Source organism: Ranitomeya imitator, chromosome 2, assembly GCF_032444005.1.
Source record: "Ranitomeya imitator isolate aRanImi1 chromosome 2, aRanImi1.pri, whole genome shotgun sequence".
Taxonomy (NCBI): Eukaryota; Metazoa; Chordata; class Amphibia; order Anura; family Dendrobatidae; genus Ranitomeya; species Ranitomeya imitator.
In genome coordinates, this window is record NC_091283.1 from 353,277,165 (window position 1) to 353,298,831 (window position 21,667).

A 21,667-nucleotide genomic window follows, 5' to 3' on the forward strand; every position below is an offset into this window, starting at 1 on the left:
GGCTGATTTTTCCTATACTCCCTCTAACCATTAGACGACCAGGTGTTGGTCTGGGGATGCTTTAGAGACATTTTATCAGTAGTTTATAGAATAAAAGAACAATATACATTTTACTCAAAAATATACCTATAAAGAGAAAAATCAGACAAACTGAACATTTTGTAGTGGTCTCTTAACCCCTTCCCGACCTTTGACGCCACGTAGGCGTCATGAAAGTCGGTGCCAATCCGACCCATGACGCCTATGTGGCGTCATGGAAAGATCGCTTCCCTACAGATGGGGTGAAAGGGTTAACTCCAATTTCACCCAATCTGCAGGGACAGGGGGAGTGGTAGTACAGCCCAGGGCTAGCCCGTGGCTACGATCGCTCTGATTGGCCGTTGAAAGTGAAACTGCCAATCAGAGCGATTTGTAATATTTCACCTATTTTATAACTGGTGAAATATTACAATCCAGCCATGGCCAATGCTGCAATATCATCGGCCATGGCTGTAAACACTGGTCTGACACCACCCCCCCACCCCACCGATCGCCCCCCCCCCCCAAGCCACCGATCTGTTCGGTACACTGCTCCGGCCCCCCTCTGTCCTGTGCTCTGCTCCCCCGTGCTCTTGTCCGCTTCCCCCCCAATCCTTGCACTCCGATTTTCCCCCCCCCCCCCCCCCCATGCTTCGATCCACCCCCGTGCTTCGATCCACCCCCCCGCCCCCCCGCGTTCCGATCCACCCCACCATGCTCCGATCCACACCCCCCCCCCCCCACCCCATCATACTTACCGATCCTTCCGGGGTCCGTCCGTCTTCTCCATGGGCACCGCCATCTTCCAAAATGGCGGGCGCATGCGCAGTGCGCCCGCCGAATCTGCCAGCCGGCAGATTCGTTCCAAAGTGCATTTTGATAACTGAGATAGGTTATATCACAGTGATCAGAATAAAAAAAAAAATAGTAAATGACCCCCCCCCCCTTTGTCACCCCCATAGGTAGGGACAATAATAAAATAAAGAATTTTTTTTTTTTCCCACTAAGGTTGGGGTTAGAGCTAGGGTTAGGGTTTCGGTATGTGCACACGTATTCTGGTCGTCTGCGGATTTTTCCGCAGCAGATTTGATAAATCCGCAGTGCTAAACCGCTGCGGATTTACAGCGGTTTTTCTGCGCATTTCACTGAGGTTTTACAACTGCGATTTTCTATTGGAGCAGTTGTAAAACCGCTGCGGAATCCGCAGAAAGAAGTGACATGCTGCGGAATGTAAACCGCTGCGTTTCCGTGCAGTTTTTCTGCAGCATGTGTACAGCGATTTTTGTTTCCCATAGGTTTACATTGAAATGTAAACTCATGGGAAACTGCTGCGGATCTGCAGCGTTTTCCGCAGCGTGTGCACATACCTTTAGAATTAGGCTATGTGCACACGGTGCGGATTTGGCTGCGGATCCGCAGCGGATTAGCCGCTGCGGATTCGCTGCAGTGTTCCATAGGTTTACAGTACCATGTAAACCTATGGAAAACCAAATCCGCTGTGCCCATGGTGCGGAAAATACCGCGCGGGAACGCTGTGTTGTATTTTCCGCAGCATGTCAATTCTTTGTGCGGATTCTGCAGCGTTTTACACCTGTTCCTCAATAGGAATCCGCAGGTGAAATCCGCACAAAAAACACTGGAAATCCACGGTAAATCCGCAGGTAAAACGCAGTGCCTTTTACCCGCGGATTTTTCAAAAATGGTGCAGAAATATCTCACACGAATCCGCAACGTGGGCACATAGCCTTAGGGTTAGGGTTGGAATTAGGGTTGTGGTTAGGGTTGTGATTAGGGTTACGGGTGTGTTGGGGTTAGGGTTGTGGTTAGGGTTATGGCTACAGTTGGGATTAGGGTTAGGGGTGTGGGGGGGTTAGTGTTGGAGGTAGAATTGAGGGGTTTCCACTGTTTAGGCACATCAGGGGTCTCCAAACGCAACATGGCGCCACCATTGATTCCAGCCAATCTTGTATTCAAAAAGTCAAATGGTGCTCCCTCACTTCCGAGCCCCGACGTGTGCCCAAACAGTGGTTTACCCCCACATATGGGGTATGTGTGCTCAGGACAAACTGCTCAACAATTACTGGGGTCTAATTTCTCCTGTTACCCTTGTGAAAACAAAAAATTGCTTGCTAAAACATCATTTTTGAGGAAAGAAAAATGATTTTTTATTTTCACGGCTCTGCGTTATAAACTTCTATGAAGCAGTTGGGGGTTCAAAGTGCTCACCACACATCTATATTAGTTCCTTTGGGGGTCTAGTTTCCAAAATGGGGTCATTTGTGGGGGATCTCCAATGTTTAGGCACACAGGGGCTCTCCAAACGTGACATGGTGTCCGCTAATGATTGGAGCTAATTTTCCATTTAAAAAGCCAAATGGCGTGCCTTCCCTTCCGAGCCCTGCCGTGCACCCAAACAGTGGTTTACCCCCACATATGGGGTATCAGCGTACTCAGGACAAACTGGACAACAACATTTGGTGTCCAATTTCTCCTATTACCATTTGCAAAATAGGAAATTCCAGGCTAAAAATCATTTTTGAGGAAAGAAAAATTATTTTTTATTTTCATGGCTCTGCGTTATAAACTTCTGTGAAGCACCTGGGGATTTAAAGGTCTCAATATGCATCTATATAAGTTCCTTTGGGGGTCTAGTTTCCAAAATGGGGTCACTTGTGGGGGAGCTCCAATGTTTAGGCACACAGGGGCTCTCCAAACGTGACATGGTGTCCGCTAAAGAGTGGAGCCAATTTTTCATTCAAAAAGTCAAATGGCGCTCCTCTTCCAAGCCCTGCCGTGCGCCCAAACAGTGGTTTACCCCCACATTTGAGGTATCGGCGTACTCAGGACAAATTGGACAACAAATTTCGTGGTTCAGTTTCTCCTTTTACCATTGGGAAAATAAAAAAATTGTTGCTAAAAGATCATTTTTGTGACTAAAAAGTTAAATGTTCATTTTTTTCCTTCCATGTTGCTTCTGCTGCTGTGAAGCACCTGAAGGGTTAATAAACTTCTTGAATGTGGTTTTGTGCACCTTGAGGGCTGCAGTTTTTAGAATGGTGTCACTTTTGGGTATTTTCAGCCATATAGACCCCTCAAACTGACTTCAAATGTGAGGTGGTCCCTAAAAAAATGGTTTTGTAAATTTCGTTGTAAAAATGAGAAATCGCTGGTCAAATTTTAACCCTTATAACTTCCTAGCAAAAAAAATGTTGTTTCCAAAATTGTGCTGATGTAAAGTAGACATGTGGGAAATGTTACTTATTAACTATTTTGTGTCACATAACTCTCTGATTTAACAGAATAAAAATTCAAAATGTGAAAATTGCGAAATTTTCAAAATTTTCGTCAAATTTCCATTTTTATCACAAATAAACGCAGAATTTATTGACCTAAATTTACCACTAACATGAAGCCCAATATGTCACGAAAAAACAATCTCAGAACCGCTAGGATCCGTTGAAGCGTTCCCGAGTTAATACCTCATAAAGGGACACTGGTCAGAATCGCAAAAAACGGCCAGGTCATTAAGGTCAAAATAGGCTGGGTCATGAAGGGGTTAATTTTTTGCCCGAGCAGTATATTTATACATGTAAATGAGATCCCCCTGTATGGCGTCTTTTTTTCAAAGCTAAACAAGCCCAACTTTTCAAACCTCTCATTATACGAGAGGCCTTCCACCCTTGTAATACTCTAGTTGCCCGCTTTTGATCTGACTGTAATTTCTGAATGTCCTTTTTTAAATGTGGAGCCCGAAACTGGATCCCATATACTAGATGTGGCCTCACCAGTGATTTATAAAGGGGTAACAATACATTGGGGTTGCAGGATTTTATCTCCTTTTTTATAGATCCTAAAATCTTGTTTGCTTTTGTGGCTGCTGCCTGACATTGAGTACTGCTGCTCATCTTACTTGTAACCAGAATACCCAAGCCCTTCTCCTGTTCTGTAGTCCCAAGTATGGTCCCATTTAATATATATACAGTACAGCAATAGGATTACTCCTTTGTAGGTGCATTACTCTACATTTATTTACATTAAACTTTGTTTGCCTGATCAGACATCTTAACTGGATTGTTTTGCAATATTGTACTGTCAAGGTCAGATTTTAATATCCTACATAATTTAGTGTCGTCAGCAAAGACTGACACTTTACTCTCAATGCCATCCACTAGGTCATTAATAGAGGCTAAAAACAATCGGTCCTAGCACAGACCCCTGAGGTCCCCGCTGCTGACTATATCCCATTTAGAGAATGTACCATTTATGATGACTCTTTGTTTCCTGTCATTTAACCAATTCCTTAACCATCTGCATATACTGTAGTTTCCCCTAGTCTTTGCCTCTGTAGCTTCAGTATAACATGATAAAATTAATGGTGTCGTTCAAAAGTACAACTTATCCCGCAAAAAGCAACCTCTTACAACTATGTTGATGGAAAAATAAAAAAGTTATTGCTCTTGGAAGAAGGGGAGGAAACAATGGAAAGAGGCCACTGTATGAAAGGGTTAATGCTGTCTCAGTATTTAGTAAGCTTGCATTTACTTCCATATGTAGTCATGGAGTTCTGCCTCACCATCCATCTCTTTCAGCTGGCTAATCATCTCTTCAGTAAACTCCTACTATCTGCATTTACTTGCTACCTGACATCTGCAGTTAACCATTTATCTGATGTAAGCTCCTGCCTTGCTATGCTTTATAAGGCCACGTTCACATTAGCGTTTTGCCGGGCTGCGTCGGGCGCAGCCGCGGTGACGCATGCGTCATGCGCCCCTGTATTGAACATGGGGGCGCATGGACATGCGTTTTCATGCGTTTTGTGATGCATGTGTCTTTTTTGGCGCAGAGGACGCAGCAAGTTGCATTTTTTTTTTGCGTCCAAAATCCGGCCAAAAAAGGACGCATGCATCACAAAACTATGCATTTTGCATGCGTTCTTGTTTGCGTTGTGCGTTGCGTCGCCGACGCAGCACCGCACAACGCTAATGTGAACGTAGCCTAACTGCGATCAGAGTGCTGCAAGTCAAAGTCTCTCAGTGGGACTAAGTAAAAAAAATAAAGTGGAGAAAAAAGTTATAAAAATATATATTTAAAAAAATCACAAAATAAAAATATATATATATATATATCTATCACACTAGATAACCCCCTGAGTGGACTGTAAAAAAAGTAAAAACGATGCTTTATCATAACGCTGAACAAAAATTGGAATAAAACACTTACACTTTAGTGAAACTGCCCTTACTAAAGTATCTATGATCTACTAACAGCTAAATTGAATGGCCACTACTCCCTTTTGATTCTCCCAAATCTCTTTGCCGCATTTGACACTGTGGATGACCATCTTCTTCTCACTATGCTCCATGCTATTGGCCTCAAAGATGCTGATCTCTACTGTTTCTTCTACCTCTCTGACTGCTCCTTTACTGTATCTTTTGATGGCTCCTCTTCCTCTGTTTTTCCACTTTCTGTCGGGGTTCCTCAAGGATCAATCCTGGATTTCCTCCTCCACTCCTTATATACTGCCCCTATAGGACAAACAAGTAGTAGATTTGGTTTTCATTACCATCTACAGTGGGGAAAATAAGTATTTGACGCACTACCAATTTTGCAAGTTTTCCAACCTTCAAAGAATGGAGAGGTCTAATTTTTATTTCCAGGTACACTAGCAGAAATTCTAACTCGCACAGACCTATTAGATTTTCTTTAAAAAGCCCTCCCACTCTGCAGTGAGAAGACAACTGTTGGCACAACTATTAGAAAATGGAAAAAACACAAGATGACTGTCAATCTTCCATGGTCTGGGGTTCTATGGAATATATTGCCTCACAGAGGTAAGGATGATTCTGAGAAAGGTCAGATCAGTAATCAGCCCAAAACTACAGTGGAGGACCTGGTCAATGACCTGAAGAGAGCTGAGAACACAGTCTCAAACATTATCGTTAGTAACACACTACACAGTAATGGATTCAAATTCTGCAGGGCACACCAGTACATGTCCAGGCCCATTTGAAGTTCACAAATGACCATCTGGATGATCTAGTGGAGGTATGTGAGAAAGTCATGTGGACAGATCAGACCAAGAGCTTTTTGGTATCAACTCCACTTGCTGTGTTTGGAGGAAGAAAAAAGGTGAGCATAATCCCAAGAACACTGTCCCAACTGTGGAGCATGGTTGAGGAAACCTCATACTTTGGGAGTACTTTTCTGCAAAGGGGACAGGACGACTGCATCATATTGAAAGGATGGGTGGGGTCTTCCATCACAAGATTTTGGCCAACAACCTCCTTTCCTAACTAAGAGTGTGGAAGATAGGTCGGGTCAGAGTCTTCCAGCATGACAATGACCCGAAACATACAGATAGGGCAACTAAGGAATTGCTCCATAAGAAGCATTTCAAGTGGTCTAGCCAGTCTACAGACCTGAACCCAATAGTAAATATTTGGAGGTAGCTTAAACTGAATGTTGCCTAGAGACAGCCCTGACACCTAAAAGATCTGGAGAGAAGATCTGTATGGAAGAATTTGCCAAAATTCCTGCTTCAATGCGTGCAAACTTGGTCAGGAACTACAGGAAACGCCTGACCTCTGTAATTGCAAACAAAGGTTTCTATATCAAATATCAAGTTCTGTTTTTCTATTGTATCAAATGCTTATTTCATGCAGTAAAATGCAAATTAATTATGTAAAAATCATACAATGTGATTTTTCTGGATTTTTTTTTTTTTGAAGATTCTGTCTCTCACAGTTGATGTGAAGCTATGATAAAAATTACAGATCTCTCTCCATTCTTTGTAGTCTCGAAAACTTGCAAAATTGGCAGTGTATCAAATACTTATTTTCCCCACTGTATATGCATATGACACCCAATTATATACATCATCTTCTGACATCATGTCTGCATTACTACAAAATACCAGTGATTGTCTTTCCGTTGTCTCTAACATTATGTCCTCCCTCTGTCTAAAACTGAATTTGTCAAAAATTGAACTCCTTGTGTTATTTCCCAGCAGTACCTACCTATGCCCTATATTGCCATTTCCATGTGTGGTTCTACTATTACTTCCCAGTATCATGCCTGCTGTCTTGGGGGTCATAATTAACTCAGATCTTTCCTTCTTTCCCCACATCCGATTTTGAGGTGTAGGTGAAGGTGTACCTTTGACTTTTGCTAAAACTCTTACTGTTGCTCTTTTTGATTCTCGTCTGGACTATTGCAACTCTCTACAAATAGGTCTCCCTCTTTCTAGACTTTCCCCTCTCAATGCGTCCTCAATGCAGCAGCCAGAATCATATTCTTTTCCAGCCAATACAAAGATGTCTCTACCCTTTGCCAGTTGTTACACTAGTTGCCTATCCGTTACAGAATTCAATATAAACTTATCACTCTCACCCCACAAAGCTCTCCATGGTTCAGCAGCATCCTATGTCTGCTCCCTCGTTTCAGTCTTCCACCCTATCTGTGTACTCTGTACTGCTAATGACCTTAGACAAACATCCTCAATAATCCGAACCTCCCACTGCCATCAACCAAGACTTCTCCTGTGCTGCACCAATTCTTTGGAGTGCACTACCAGGACAATTCAATTAATTCACATTTTCCAGTTTTAAGTGTGGCCTCAATATTAATTTCTTTAGACTGGTCTATCACCTCATATCTTTGATCTAACTATCCTTTTTTGCTCTTACAATTTTTTTTTTTTTAAATCTGGACTCTAGTAGTATCTATTCATACACCCTCCATGCACTATTAGCCCTTTCTGTCTGTACTTGTACACAGCTGGTGACCTGTTTATACAGCATTATGTGAATCCACCTATTAATTTTCTTGATGGCTGGACAGTACAATACAAACCTTTTTTACCATCCACCTTTCGTGTCTCCCCTATTTGTGTCTCCCCTATTTGTGTCTCCCCTATTTGTTGATAGATTGCAGCTTGCAAGCAGCAGGGCCCTCACGCCTTTTGGTATCTGCTGATTTATGTGTTATTCTATAATGCTTTTATTGTGTGTACATGTCACCTCTAAAATGTAAGGGTGTGTTTCGACGGTCAGGAAACGCTGCGTGTTTGACGCTGCGTAGCGCCGCAGCGTCAAACACACAGCATTTGGATGTTACAGCATAGTGGAGGGGATTTCATGAAATCCCGTCTCCACTATGCCTTAAAAGACGCCTGCGCCAGACCCGTGTAAGTGGACATGCGTTGCGTTTTTTTCAGAATGCAGCATGTCTGTTTACAATGCAGCAACGCTCCATCGCCGCACCGTAAATTACCCATAGATAATCATTAGATGTTGTAAAACCGCATCTAATGATTAGTCACATGCGTAGTAACTGCGTAAACGCAGCTTACTACGCATGTCTCCTAATTTAAATAAGGTCTTATCTGTCCTACCACCGGAAGTCTGCGTCCACTGCAGTGCTCACGATAACTTAGCTTACCACCAGAACTGCCGTGCATGTGACCAGGGGTTATCTCCGGTCACTAGGCTGGTTCTCACGGTCAGCTGATCAGACGATTGTTGGAACACTGCAGTGTAGGTGATCGCTGGAGAGTTATCTCCGGTGGTTATCTACAAGCTCTGCTATGTCTGGATGTCAAGCATCCAGATGTAGCAGAGCTGGACTCGTCATGGGACGCTCGTTATTAAGGACTACGTCAGTGGTGTTTTATTTCATTAAAATACTTTATTCTGCGTGTGTGTGTGTGTGTTTTATTAACCCTTTCACAACTATAGGATTAGTAATGGTAGGTATCTTATTGACACCTCTCCATTACTAAGCCGGCTTAATGTCACCATACAAAGGTGACATTAACCCCTTATTACCCCATATCCCACCGCTACACGGGAGTGGGAAGAGAGAGGCTAAGCACCGAAATTTCAGGGGCAGCTGAGAGCTGGTATTTGTAGCCATGGGGGCCAATATCCATGGCCCCTCTCTAGGCTATGAATATTAGCCCGCAGCTGTCTGTGTAGCCTTTATGGCTATAAATTATAGGGAGACCCCACGTCATTTTTTATTCGGTCGTCCATGACAGCACTATGGAGAGAGGGGATCCGCCCTTCAGGAACAGGAGACCTACAGATACATAAGGGTGGCACCTCTCCCACGCATCAGTTGGTTTCCTGTTCCTGGAGGACAGGATTCCCTTCAGATACGACGACTTCGTTCACCTATCAACACCCAGGCCGGCTGTCCGACCCAGGTAGCGAGGGGGTCTCCTACCTCGGGCAGTGCGGGTCCCTGGAAGCGCCACGGTGGGTCCGGGTAGGACTCCACAACAGTGATCGGTGCAGGCTGGAGTGATGTCCGGAGGAGGTCCATCCCCAGTGGCAGCAAGGTGAGTATATCCCCCCCCTTCAGGGCAGTTCTCCCTCCTGGGCCTCGGTCTTCCCCGCCTCTGGCCCCCGTCGGTGCAGTGCGGGGCAAGCCTTCCGGGAGCGCCCTGTGCGCTCCTTTCGGTTCGGGGGGGGCGGGACCGGAGCCGGGGGTCAGGCGCTGGCTTCTGCCGCGATCGCCGCTGTACTGCGGCCGTGAGCGGCGGTAGTGTGGCGGCTGGGGGGTCCGGCGGAGCCGTCCCCGGCTTCCGGCAGCATCCCTGAGCTCTCTGTCCGAAACCGGAAGTGAAACGCCGGCCGGTTTTTTGCTTGCAGCGCCGCTGTCCTGCATGCGGCGGGGGAGGGGCGATTGGGGGTGGGGGAGCGTCCTGCACGTGGGGGGGTTGATTCGGCCACACAGCTGCACATGTTCCGGATCCGGGGGAAGGGCTATTTATAGCCGAACAGAACGCTGCAGGGCTGCCTGTGTGCCCATCTGCAGCTATGGATGAGCCGGAAGCTGCCGTCGGTCTGCTGGAGCAAGAGCAGGACAGATCCTCGGAGAAGTCCCATGCAAACCCCCAGCCGAAGACCCGCGGACGCAGTAATCAGCCCAGTCGCAGATCTAGACAGAAGGATCTGGACCGGCCCCCCACCCCGCCAGTGATCCGGTACCTACCGCTACTGCCTGGGTAAGAGATCTTCGTGAATGTACCCTGATGCAGTCTTTTCCTATGTTTATTTCCGTAGGGGAAAAAAAGCGCTGGTATATCAAAAAACAAGGACTGCGTGCTATGCGCTTGCCCTTTGCCAGACGCCTACCGTAAAAGACTTTGTCAGTCGTGTGTGCGGCAGACGGTAGGAAATGGTTGAATAGGATACGGTATAGCGGTAGTACCGGATAAGTGACATAGCCCTTTTCTCCACTCCCATAGGTGGCGGAGGAGTCTCCCCATTTCACTTCAAATCTTAGGGAGATTATCAGGAAGGAGGTGAAGGAGTCCCTGAAATCCCTATCCCGGGCAGAGCCTTCCAAGAGAAGAAGGGAGGCTAGCGCCTCAAATTCAGATTCGTCCGCTGGCCCAAGTAGGGACATTGATTCAGACGCCTCTGTCTCCTCAGCGTCCTCTTCGGAAGAAGAGTCTAACCAGTTCTGTTTCCCGTTGGACAAAATGAACAAACTAATTAAATCAGTTAGATCCACCATGGGGGTGGCGGACGAAAGGCCAGATCTTTCAGCACAGGACCTAATGTTTGGCGGTCTAGACCCTAAAAAACGTAGGTCTTTCCACTCAATGACAAGGTGCAGAACCTCATCAAAAGAGAATGGAAGAAGCCAGAGAAAAAAGGCTCTTTTCCACCGGCCTTTAAACGAAGGTACCCCTTTGAGGACCCCATGGTGAACACCTGGGATAAGGCGCCAAAATTAGACGCGGCGGTGTCTAAGGCATCTAAGAAATCATCTATCCCCCTAAAGGATCCTCTAGATAAAAAGGCTGACTCGTTCCTGAAAGGGACATGGGAGATGTCGGCGGGTGCCTTGAGACCTGCTGTGGCTGCGACATGCGCAGCTAGATCGATGATGGTCTGGCTGGATCAGCTAGGGTCTAAATTAGAAGGTGTTTCCAGAGATTCCATGTTGAAATTCCTGCCAACAATCCAAAATGCTGCTGCCTTTCTCGCAGACGCCTCTGCGGATTCGGCAAGAATGGCGGCTAGAGCGGCAGGATTATCGAACGCAGCACGTAGGGCCCTATGGCTGAAATGTTGGCCGGGTGACCTTCAATCCAGATCTCGTCTGTGCTCTATCCCATGCGAAGGGGAATACCTGTTTGGGCCAGTCCTAGATGAGCTGCTAGAGAAAGCCGGAGATGAGAAGAAGTTTCCTAATCTACCAACTACTTCTTACAGGCGTCCCTTCGCAGGGAAAAGATTCTTTCGGAAGAGACCAGCCAGAGACCAGAGCAGATGGGACGATAAAAAGAAGAGAGGTACTGGGTTCATGTTTGGTGGAGGACGTCCGGAGCCACCCCGTGAAATCAAAAAACCACCCCAATGACTAGTCGCCCCGGTGGGAGGTAGACTATCTGCCTTCTACCCGGCCTGGTCCAAGATCTCCAGTAGTGATTGGATTTTGGGGTTGATGGCTACGGGTCTGCAGCTAGAACTTCTTCCGAATCACCCCTCTCAGATCCTCTCCAGCGGAGCAGGCGGCCCTGGAAGCAGAAGTTCACGATCTGCTCAATAAAAATGTCCTATCTGAGGTTCCGGAAGGAGAACAGGGTAGTGATTTCTACTCTCTTCTATTCCTAATAAGTAAACCAGACGGCTCCTTCAGAACAATCATTAACCTTAGAGCGCTGAATAATTTTCTGACCGTTCAACCATTTAAAATGGAAACTATAAACACCGCAATAAAGCTGCTGTTTAAAAACTGCTTTATGGTAGTATTGGATTTGAAGGACGCCTATTACCATATCCCTATTTATGCAGGTCACCAACGATACCCGAGGGTGGCGGTACGGTTGGATGGGGTAGTAAAACACTTCCAGTATAGGGACCTTCCCTTTGGGATTTCGGTCGCCCCTCGGGTATTTACCAAAGTAATGGCGGAAGTTATGGCACACCTGCATGAGTCCAACATTCTAATAATCCCCTACCTGGACGATCTCCTTATCGTAGGTAAAACGGCGGATCACTGTCTGGAACAGTTACATAAAGTGATGTCAGCTCTAGAGCGTCTGGGGTGGATGTTAAACGTTAAAAAATCACGGTTACAGCCCATGACGGTGCAGCGATTTTTAGGCCTGACCCTGGATTCCCAGGTTCAGGAATGCCGTTTGCCTCAAGAAAAAAATGAATCGCCTGCACCTTCAGGTGCTGAATGCCTCAAAAAACCCCACCATGTCCCTACGAAGAGCCATGTCTCTGTTAGGCTCTCTCTCATCCTGTATTCCAGCCGTCCGATGGGCTCAGTATCATACGAGGATACTTCAGGGCGAGGTGCTGTCACATCAAAAAAGGTTGGGGGGTTGTCTAGAAAGTCTGCTGACCCTATCCCAAGATGCTATTGTATCCCTCGGTTGGTGGTTGGACCAAGAGAATCTGTCCACAGGGGTCCCCTGGGAATATAATATAACTCGTATTGTCACCTCAGATGCTAGCCCTTCTGGGTGGGGGGCTCACATGGGGGATACATTGGTCCAGGGGCTTTGGGATCGTGATCAGATGGAAATGTCTTCCAATCTAAAGGAGTTAACAGCTGTGGAGCAGGCGGTTAAAACACTCCTTGTCTATCTACAGGGCCACCACGTGCGGGTATTCTCGGGCAATCGAGTCACCGTGGCATACATAAATCACCAAGGCGGGACTCGTTCCAGATCCCTGATGTGTGTAGCAGATCGTCTGGTTCATCTAGCAGAGCAACATCTTCTCTCGTTGACGGCGCTACACATAAAAGGGGCAGAAAACACTACGGCGGATTTCTTAAGTCGCAACACATTGAGGCAGGGAGAGTGGTCCCTGAACGGCACCATCTTCGACCTTATCGTGGAAAGGTGGGGACAACCAGAGGTAGACCTGTTTGCCACAAAAGAAAACAGGAAAGTGGCACAATTCTGCTCTCTGAACCCCAGAGAAAATCCCCTGACAGTAGACGCCCTCCTCACAAACTGGGACTTCAGGGTAGCCTACGCCTTTCCTCCCCTGTCTCTACTTCCTCTGGTGGTGAGGAAAATCAGGAAGGACAAAGCCACAGTAATATTAATTGCCCCCTTCTGGCCCAGAAGGACGTGGTTTCCATGCCTGTGGGCTATGTCGATGTCCGATCCATGGGTCTTGCCAGACATTCCGGATCTCCTATCCCAGGGCCCAGTCTACCATCCTCGAGCGGTTGGCCTTCATCTGACGGCGTGGATTTTGAGCGGGCGCTGCTAAAAGATAGGGGGTTCTCGCCTGCCCTCATTAACACGCTGCTGAAAAGCAGGAAAGTGATAACCACAAAAATCTATGTCAGAATCTGGAAGAGATTTCTTCAGAACTCGGGGGTAATAGCTGGTCAGTCAATACCAATAGACCAGATTTTGGAATTCTTACAGAAGGGGTTAGATATGGGGTTATCCCCAAATACTCTTAAAGTGCAGGTATCAGCCTTGGGGGCCCTCTTTGGCTGCAACATTGCTGAGAATCACTGGGTCAGCAGATTCATCAGGGCAACAAAACGGTCTAGGCCAATTGTGAAGAATAGATTCATGCCTTGGGACCTGAACCTAGTCCTCTCAGCCATGACAGAGGCCCCATTTGAGCCAATTACTTCAGCCTCTATTAAACATCTATCCCTTAAAGTAGCCTTCCTGGTGGCCATAACATCGGCGCGTAGGATAGGTGACATACAAGCATTATCTAGGGTTCCCCCTTACATGCAGCTTAGGGATGATAGTGATACTATCCCCTGATCCAGCATATCTCCCTAAAGTAGTGTCCAGTTTCCACAGAACACAGGAAATAGTTCTTCCATCTTTCCTCCCCAATCCTACTAACGATAAGGAAAGGAAGTTACACACTTTAGATATAAAAAGAGGTATCCTGGAATATCTAGCGGTAACTGATCCCTGGAAGTTAGATAATGCCCTATTCGTGTCCTATCAGGGTAGTAGGAAAGGGCATAGAGCATCGAAATCTACTCTAGCTAGATGGATCAGGGAGGCTATCTCGCTGGCATACGTCTCAAAGGGCAAGCCGGCGCCTGAAGGTCTTAAAGCACATTCCACTAGAGCTATGGCGGCTTCGTGGGCGGAAAGATTGGAGGTGTCGATCGACCAGATTTGTAAGGCTGCTACTTGGTCTTCTCCAAACACTTTCTATAACCATTATAGATTGAACCTGGGTGCCTCTTCTGACCTCTCTTTTGGTGTAAGGGTGCTGCAAGCTGTAGTCCCTCCCTAGTTAGTTACTCTCTGTAATTCTCTCCGTAGTGCTGTCATGGACGACCGAATAAAGTCTTAGTTACTCACTGGTTAACTGTGTTTTTCAGAGTCCATGACAGCACCTGTACATACCCTCCCGTCTTCTTAAGTTCTGGGTGTACACCTCTTCCTTTATTTATATATATAATTCACGGGTAGTGAATAGTTAGTTATTGTATTATTGTTTATTATGAAGGCTATTAACCTTGGTGGTCCTCTTGTGCTCTTTAAACCAACTGATGCGTGGGAGAGGTACCGCCCTTATGTATCTGTAGGTTTCCTGTTCCTGAAGGGCGGATCCCCTCTCTCCGTAGTGATGTCATGGACTCCGAAAAACACCGTTAACTGGTGAGTAACTAAGACTTTGGGGGGGTCCCCCTATTTTGATAGCCAGTAAAGGCTAAATATACAGCTGCGGACTGATATTCATAGCCTGGGAAGCTCCATGGGTATTGGCCCCTTCCCAGGCTACAAACATCTGTCCCCCAATTGCTGGCTTTCCCTCTCTGGTGCAGAAAATTGCACAGGAGCCCAAGCCATTTTTTTTTTTTTTTTTTTTTTTTCAAATTAAACAGATATTGCTTTTAAGGCCGGGGTCACACTTGCGGGAAACTCGCACTAGTCTCTCTCCTCAATACCTAGCACTGCTGCTGCCACTTGGGACTGGAGCGTTCAGCTACATAGAAATACATGCAGCCGCACACTCCAGTCCCGAGTGCCGGTGGCAGTGCCGAGTATTGAGGTGCGAGACTCGTGCAAGTTTCTTGCAAGTGTGACCCCGGCCTAACTCTTTATTACCATTTTATTATGTTCATTACTAAACATTGGGCTTGGTATTGTCTATCGATAGCTGGATATATTGATGGACAGATAGATCGGTAGATAGATGATAGATAGATACAATAGATAGATACGATAAATAGATGTATCTATCTAGCTATCTATTATCTATCATCTATCTATTATCTCTCTATCTGTATGTGTAAACATTATTCTTCAATGGAGTATGTAAATGAAGAGGTTGGACAAGAAATTACATCACAATTCTTTTTTTTTAAATATCTTTATGTAGCTTACAAAAACACCCACAAAATGCATGAAAAACACATGTAAAAATGCATCAAAAATGCAGGTGACCTGCCAGTGACCTCAGGTGCAGATTTTACCTGCGTCAAATCCTGAGCAAATCCTGATGCAATCCTAACCGTGCAAACATACCCTTAAGTGTAAAAATTAACAACATTATTATCATTGTTCTACTCCCCAAAAAAATGAATAACTTACTTAAAATGCCATTTCATCTTCACTCTCTAAACAGAATAAAAAGGTAGTTTGTTATTAAAGGGAACCTGTCACCTCGTTTTTTGAGATTGAGCTATAAATACTGTTAAATAGGGCCTGCGCTGTGCGTTACTATAGTGTATGTAGTGTACCCTGATTCCCCATGTATGCTGAGAAATACATTACCAAAGTCGCCGTTTTCGCCTGTCAATCAGGCTGGTCTGGTCAGGTGGGCGTGTTCACAGCGCTCTTTTCTTCCCCAGCTTTCCGTTGGTGGCGTAGTGGTGTGCGCATGTCCAGAGTTCCGACTTCCCTGCGCCCACGTGAAGACACAGCGCGCGATCTGCGCTGTAATCCCTTGCATCGGTGGGGGCGGCCATCTTCCTGGGGCCGCGCGTGCGCAGATGGAGTGCTCTGCTGCACGGGGCTTCAGGAAAATGGCCGCGGGATGCCGCGCGTGCGCATTAGAGATCGCGGCGGCCATTTTCCCAAAGCCGAGTTTGCATCTCGGCTTTGGGAAAATGGCCGCCGCGATCTCTAATGCGCACGCGCGGCATCCCGCGGCCATTTTCCTGAAGCCCCGTGCAGCAGAGCACTCCATCTGCGCACGCGCGGCCCCAGGAAGATGGCCGCCCCCACCGATGCAAGGGATTACAGCGCAGATCGCGCGCTGTGTCTTCACGTGGGCGCAGGGAAGTCGGAACTCTGGACATGCGCACACCACTACGCCACCAACGGAAAGCTGGGGAAGAAAAGAGCGCTGTGAACACGCCCACCTGACCAGACCAGCCTGATTGACAGGCGAAAACGGCGACTTTGGTAATGTATTTCTCAGCATACATGGGAAATCAGGGTACACTACATACACTATAGTAACGCACAGCGCAGGCCCTATTTAACAGTATTTATAGCTCAATCTCAAAAAACGGGGTGACAGGTTCCCTTTAAGCCACTGCTTCCTGATTTTCAAACCAACAAACTTGTTGCTGTTCAAATGTATGGATAGATTTTGGCCCACCACATGTTGTAGCCTCTATATAAACACCGGAATGGCAGACATCTGCCCCACGAGATAATTTTTGGACCACTTTTACATTTTAAAAAACATAAAAAGTCTGTCAGTGCAAGGTATTATTAACCCCTTAGCGACCGCCGATACGCCTTTTAACGGCGGCCGCTAAGGGTACTTAAACCACAGCGCCGTTAATTAACGGCGCTGTGGAAAAAGTAAATGGCGCCCCCCAGAGTCGGATTTTCTCCGGGGTCTCGGCTGCCGGTGGTAGCCGAGACCCCAGAGAACATGATTCGGGGTTTTTTTAACCCACCCCGCCCGCATTTGCGATCGCCGGTAATTAACCGTTTACCGGCGATCGCAAAAAAAAAAAAAACGTGATCTCTTTTTAATTTCTCTATCCTCCGATGTGATCGAACATCGGAGGATAGAGAAAAGGGGTCCCAGGTAGCCCCCCAATACTTGCCTATCTCCCCCGATGCTCCTCGTGGCTCCTGGTGGGCGCCGCCATCTTGAAAATGGCGGGCGCATGCGCAGTGCGCCTGCCGGCTGGCCCCGCGGGAGTCTTTGGGGTCTCGGCTTCCGGGGGTAGCCGAGACCCCCAAAGAGCATGATCGGGGGTCGGTTTTAGCGACCCCTGTTTTGCGATCGCCGGTAATTAACTGTTTACCGGCGACCGCAAAAAAAAAAGCCAAGTGTAATTCTCTGGCCTCTGATGTGATCGCACATCAGAGGACAGAGAAATAGGGGGATTCGGGGACCCTACAATACTCACCTGCGTCCCTGGATCCTCCTGCTGCTCCTCCTGGCCGCCGGCATCTTCTGGGCAAAAGAAAATGGCGGGCGCATGCGCAGTGCGCCCGCCATCTGTCTCCATCTGCCGGCCGGCAGGAGAAGAGCAGTTGGGGCTAAAATTAGGGTTAGGGGTAGGGGTAAGGTGAGGGTTAGGGCTAAATTTAGGGTTGGGGCTAAATTTAGAGTTGGGGTTGGCGCTAAATTTAGGGTTAGGCTTCTTTCATACTTACGTCGGTACGGGGCCGTCGCAATGCATCGGCCCGACATACCGACGCACGTTGTGAAAATTGTGCACAACGTGGGCAGCGGATGTAGTTTTTCAACGCATCTGCTGCCCAATCTATGTCCTGGGGAGGAGGGGGCGGAGTTACGGCCACGCATGCGCGGTTAGAAATGGCGGATGCGACGTACAAAAAAACGTTACATTGAACTTTTTTTGTGCTGACGGTCCGCCAAAACACTGATCCAGTGCACTACGGACGCGACGTGTGGCCATCCGTCGCGATCCGTCGGCAATACAAGTCTATGGGCAAAAAACGCATCCTGCGGGCACATTTGCAGGATCCGTTTCTTGTCCAAAATGACGGATTGCGACGGATGCCAAACGACGCAAGTGTGAAAGTAGCCTTAGGGTTAGGGTTGGGGCTAAAGTTAGGGTTAGAGCTGGGATTAGGGTTAGGGTTTGGATTAGGGTTGGTATTAGGGTTAGGGTTGGCATTAGGGTTACGCTTGGGATTAGGGTTAGGTTTGGGATTAGGGTTAAGGTTAGGGTTGTGATTAGGGGTGTATTGGGATTAGGGTTAGGTTTGAGGTTAGGGTTGAGATTAGGATTAGGGGTGTGTTGGATTTAGGGTTTTGATTATGGTTAGGGTTGACATTAGGGTTGTTTTGGGGTAAGGGTTGGGATTATCGTTAGGGTTAGTGATTAGGATTATGGGTTAGGGTTAGGGGTGTGTTGGGGTTAGGGTTGGAGCTAGAATTGGGGGGTTTCCACTGTTTAGTTACATCAGAGGGTCTCCAAACACGACAGCCAATTTTGCGCTCAAAAAGTCAAATGGTGCTCCCGCCCTTCTGAGCTCTGCCGTGCGCCCAAACAGTGGGTTACCCCCACATATTTGGCATCAGCATACTCGGGATAAATTGGACAACAACTTTTGGGGTCCAATTTCTCTTGTTACCCTTGTGAAAATAAAAACTTGGGGGCTAAAAAATCTTTTTTGTGGAAAAAAAAATATTTTTTATTTTCACGACTCTGCATTCTAAACTTCTGTGAAGCACTTGGGCATTCAAAGTTCTCACCACACATCTAGATAAGTTCCTTGGGGGGTCTAGTCTCCAAAATGGGGTCACTTGTGGAGGGTTTCTACTGGTTAGGTACATCAGGGGCTCTGCAAACGCAACATAATGCCCGCAGACCATTCTATCAAAGTCTGCATTCCAAAACGGCGCTCCTTCCTCCCGAGCTCTACCGTGCGCCCAAACAGTGGTTTACCTCCACATATGGGGTACCAGCATACTCAGGACAAATTGCACAACAACTTTTGTGGTCTAATTTCTCCTGTTACCTTTGTGAAAATAAAAATTTGTGGGCAAAAAGATCATTTTTGGAGAAAAAATGTGATTTTTTTTTTTTTTTTTTTTTTTTTTTTTTTCCCCCCCCACGGCTCTACATTATAAACTTCTGAGAAGCACATGGGGGTTCAAAGTGCTCACCACACATCTAGATAAGTTCCCTAAGGGGTCTAGTTTCCAAAATGGTGTCACTTGTGGGGGGTTTCCACTGTTTAGGCACATCAGGGGCTCTCTAAACGTGACATGGTGTCCGATCTCAATTCCAGCCAATTCTGCATTGAAAAAGTCAAACGGCGCTCCTTTACTTCTAAGTTCTGCGGTGTGCCCAAAAAGTGGTTTACCCCCACATATGGGGTATTGGCGTATTCAGGAGAAATTGCATAACAAAATTTATGGTTACATTTCTGTTTTTACACTTGTGAAAATAAAAAAAATGGTTCTAAATTAAGATGTTTGCAAAAAAAAGTTAAATGTTCATTTTTTCCTTCCACATTGTTTCAGTTCCTGTGAAGCACGTAAAGGATTAATAAACTTCTTGAATGTGGTTTTGAGAACCTTGAGGGGTGTAGTTTTTAGAATGGTGTCACACTTCATTATTTTCTATCATATAGACCCCTCAAAATGACTTCAAATGGGATGTGGTCCCTAAAAAAAATGGTGTTGTAAAAATGAGAAATTGCTGGTCAACTTTTAACCCTTATAACTCCCTAACAAAAAATAATTTTGTTTACAAAATTGTGCTGATGTAAAGTAGACATGTGGGAAATGTTATTTATTAACTATTTTTCGTGACATATCTCTCTGATTTAAGGGCATAAAAATACAAAGTTTGAAAATTGCAAAATTTTAAAAATTTTCGCCATATTTCCATTTTTTTCATAAATAATCGCAAGTAATATCGAAGAAATGTTACCACTAACATGAAGTACAATATGTCATGAAAAAACAATCTCAGAATCAGCGGGATCCGTTGAAGCGTTCCAGAGTTATAACCTCATAAAGTGACAGTGGTCAGAATTGCAAAAATTGGCCCGGTCATTAAGTACCAAATTGGCTCTGTCACTAAGGGGTTAAATAGTGTGGAAGTTTTCATGAATTACCAATCATTTATCCGTAGCAATATATGTTGTGGTCACTTTACTAAGACTGTATTTGATTTGAAAAGCTTGAAAGTGCTTGGATACAGTCCTACGAGGCATTAGTGTCATGCTGATCTTTTTAGGATAAGTGGAGATCTTGCAGGACTTGTGATTTTTCACAAATTTTATTTTTTTTTTTAAAGCCTCGGGGAGGCTGGCAAATTAAAATTTTGAAAGGTTCATTCATCTGAATTTACTTATTTCTGTCTGTATCAATAGCTATACAGCCATAGCTCTCTACTACCAGTATTTGTATCCTTACCAGGGATTTTTTTTTTTTCATTTTTAAATTTAATCATCTTCCCATTTAGGTACCTGGAAAATCAGATCCTCTGAGTGGCGATCTTACATATAAGATAACTGTCCTGCTTGACCCACCAAAGATGGATAGGGACAGGGACAAGATGGTGGAGAGAATATTACATCTCACCGTAGAGATCCTCTTCCAGCTTACTGGAGAGGTGAGAGATTCTGATGACGTCACATTACATCATTCTCATCTATGGGAATAACAGATGGACAGAAGTGGAGAGGTGAGGACTCTGGAAATGTCTGTAGTGAGATTTATTAATGTGTCTCTCCATAACCAGGATTACACAGTAATGAAAAAGACCTCTAGTGAGCGCTGTCAGTACCCTATGTCTGAGGCATTGGGAAGACCCCTGAGCCCAATCGCGGGGCCTCTATCTCACCCCCTGATCCATGAGGACATCAATGACCAGAAGATCCTAGAACTCACCTACAAGATGATTGAACTTCTGACTGGAGAGGTGACACTGCTGGGAATGCTGGGGCATTATACAGTAACGCTATGAAAGGATCGGGGGGATGACGGTATCATTGTATGTGTCAGGTTCCTATAAGGTGTCAGGATGTTTCCATCTATTTCTCCATCGAGGAGTGGGAGTATTTAGAAGGACACAAAGATCTGTACAAGGACGTCGTGATGGACGTTCCCCAGACCCTCACATCAACAGGTAATAGGACTAAATACACACGGCCTATAATACATATTTGTATGTAAAGAATTAATTCAGTCCTTGTATGTGTTTCCACTAGTTCTATTCAGTAAGAGGACAACACCAGAGAGAGGTCCCCTTCCTCTTCTTCCACAGGACTGTAAACAAGAAGATCCCAATGTTCCTCAGGATCATCAGGTAGATGGAGAGAAGGTGTCATGAGTAGGGTTGAGTGACCTTGACCTTTTTAGAGTCGAGCCGGTTTCGCGAAACCCGACTATCTCAAAAGTCGAGTCGAGTGCAATCGGCCGATTACCGTGAAAAGTCGGGGATCGACTGAAACACGAAACCCAATGCAAGTCAATGGGGGAGCATAGTCGGCAGTGAGTGGATGCCAGGAAAACATGTATAGTGTCCATTTTAATGGCAAAAAACATACATTCTTATTCCTGCAGCTTGTCAATCTAAATTTACCTCATAATAATAGTAAGGCATTGGAAATTGGGGGTCATTTGGCTAAAGTTGTGGGGGGTAGGGCTGGTTCAAGTAATTAGTGGGCCCAGGAAATCTGGACCACGTCACGGCAGTGGAGCAGGGAGAGGTAAGTATT

At 46.0% G+C, this 21,667-nt stretch overlaps 1 protein-coding gene across 2 annotated transcripts in view; it reads left to right on the forward strand.

Moving 5' to 3' along the window:
- The window catches only part of LOC138663761 (zinc finger protein 182-like), a 191,035-nt gene that overhangs the window by 5,218 nt on the left and 164,150 nt on the right, over positions 1-21,667 (forward strand). For both annotated transcript variants that reach the window (XM_069750091.1, XM_069750090.1), the window contains exons 2-5: positions 20,410-20,559; positions 20,689-20,868; positions 20,952-21,075; positions 21,158-21,255. In XM_069750091.1, the coding sequence (XP_069606192.1) occupies positions 20,482-20,559; positions 20,689-20,868; positions 20,952-21,075; positions 21,158-21,255 (480 nt within the window). In that variant the 5' untranslated portion in view covers positions 20,410-20,481. The remainder of the gene's footprint in view (positions 1-20,409; positions 20,560-20,688; positions 20,869-20,951; positions 21,076-21,157; positions 21,256-21,667) is intronic.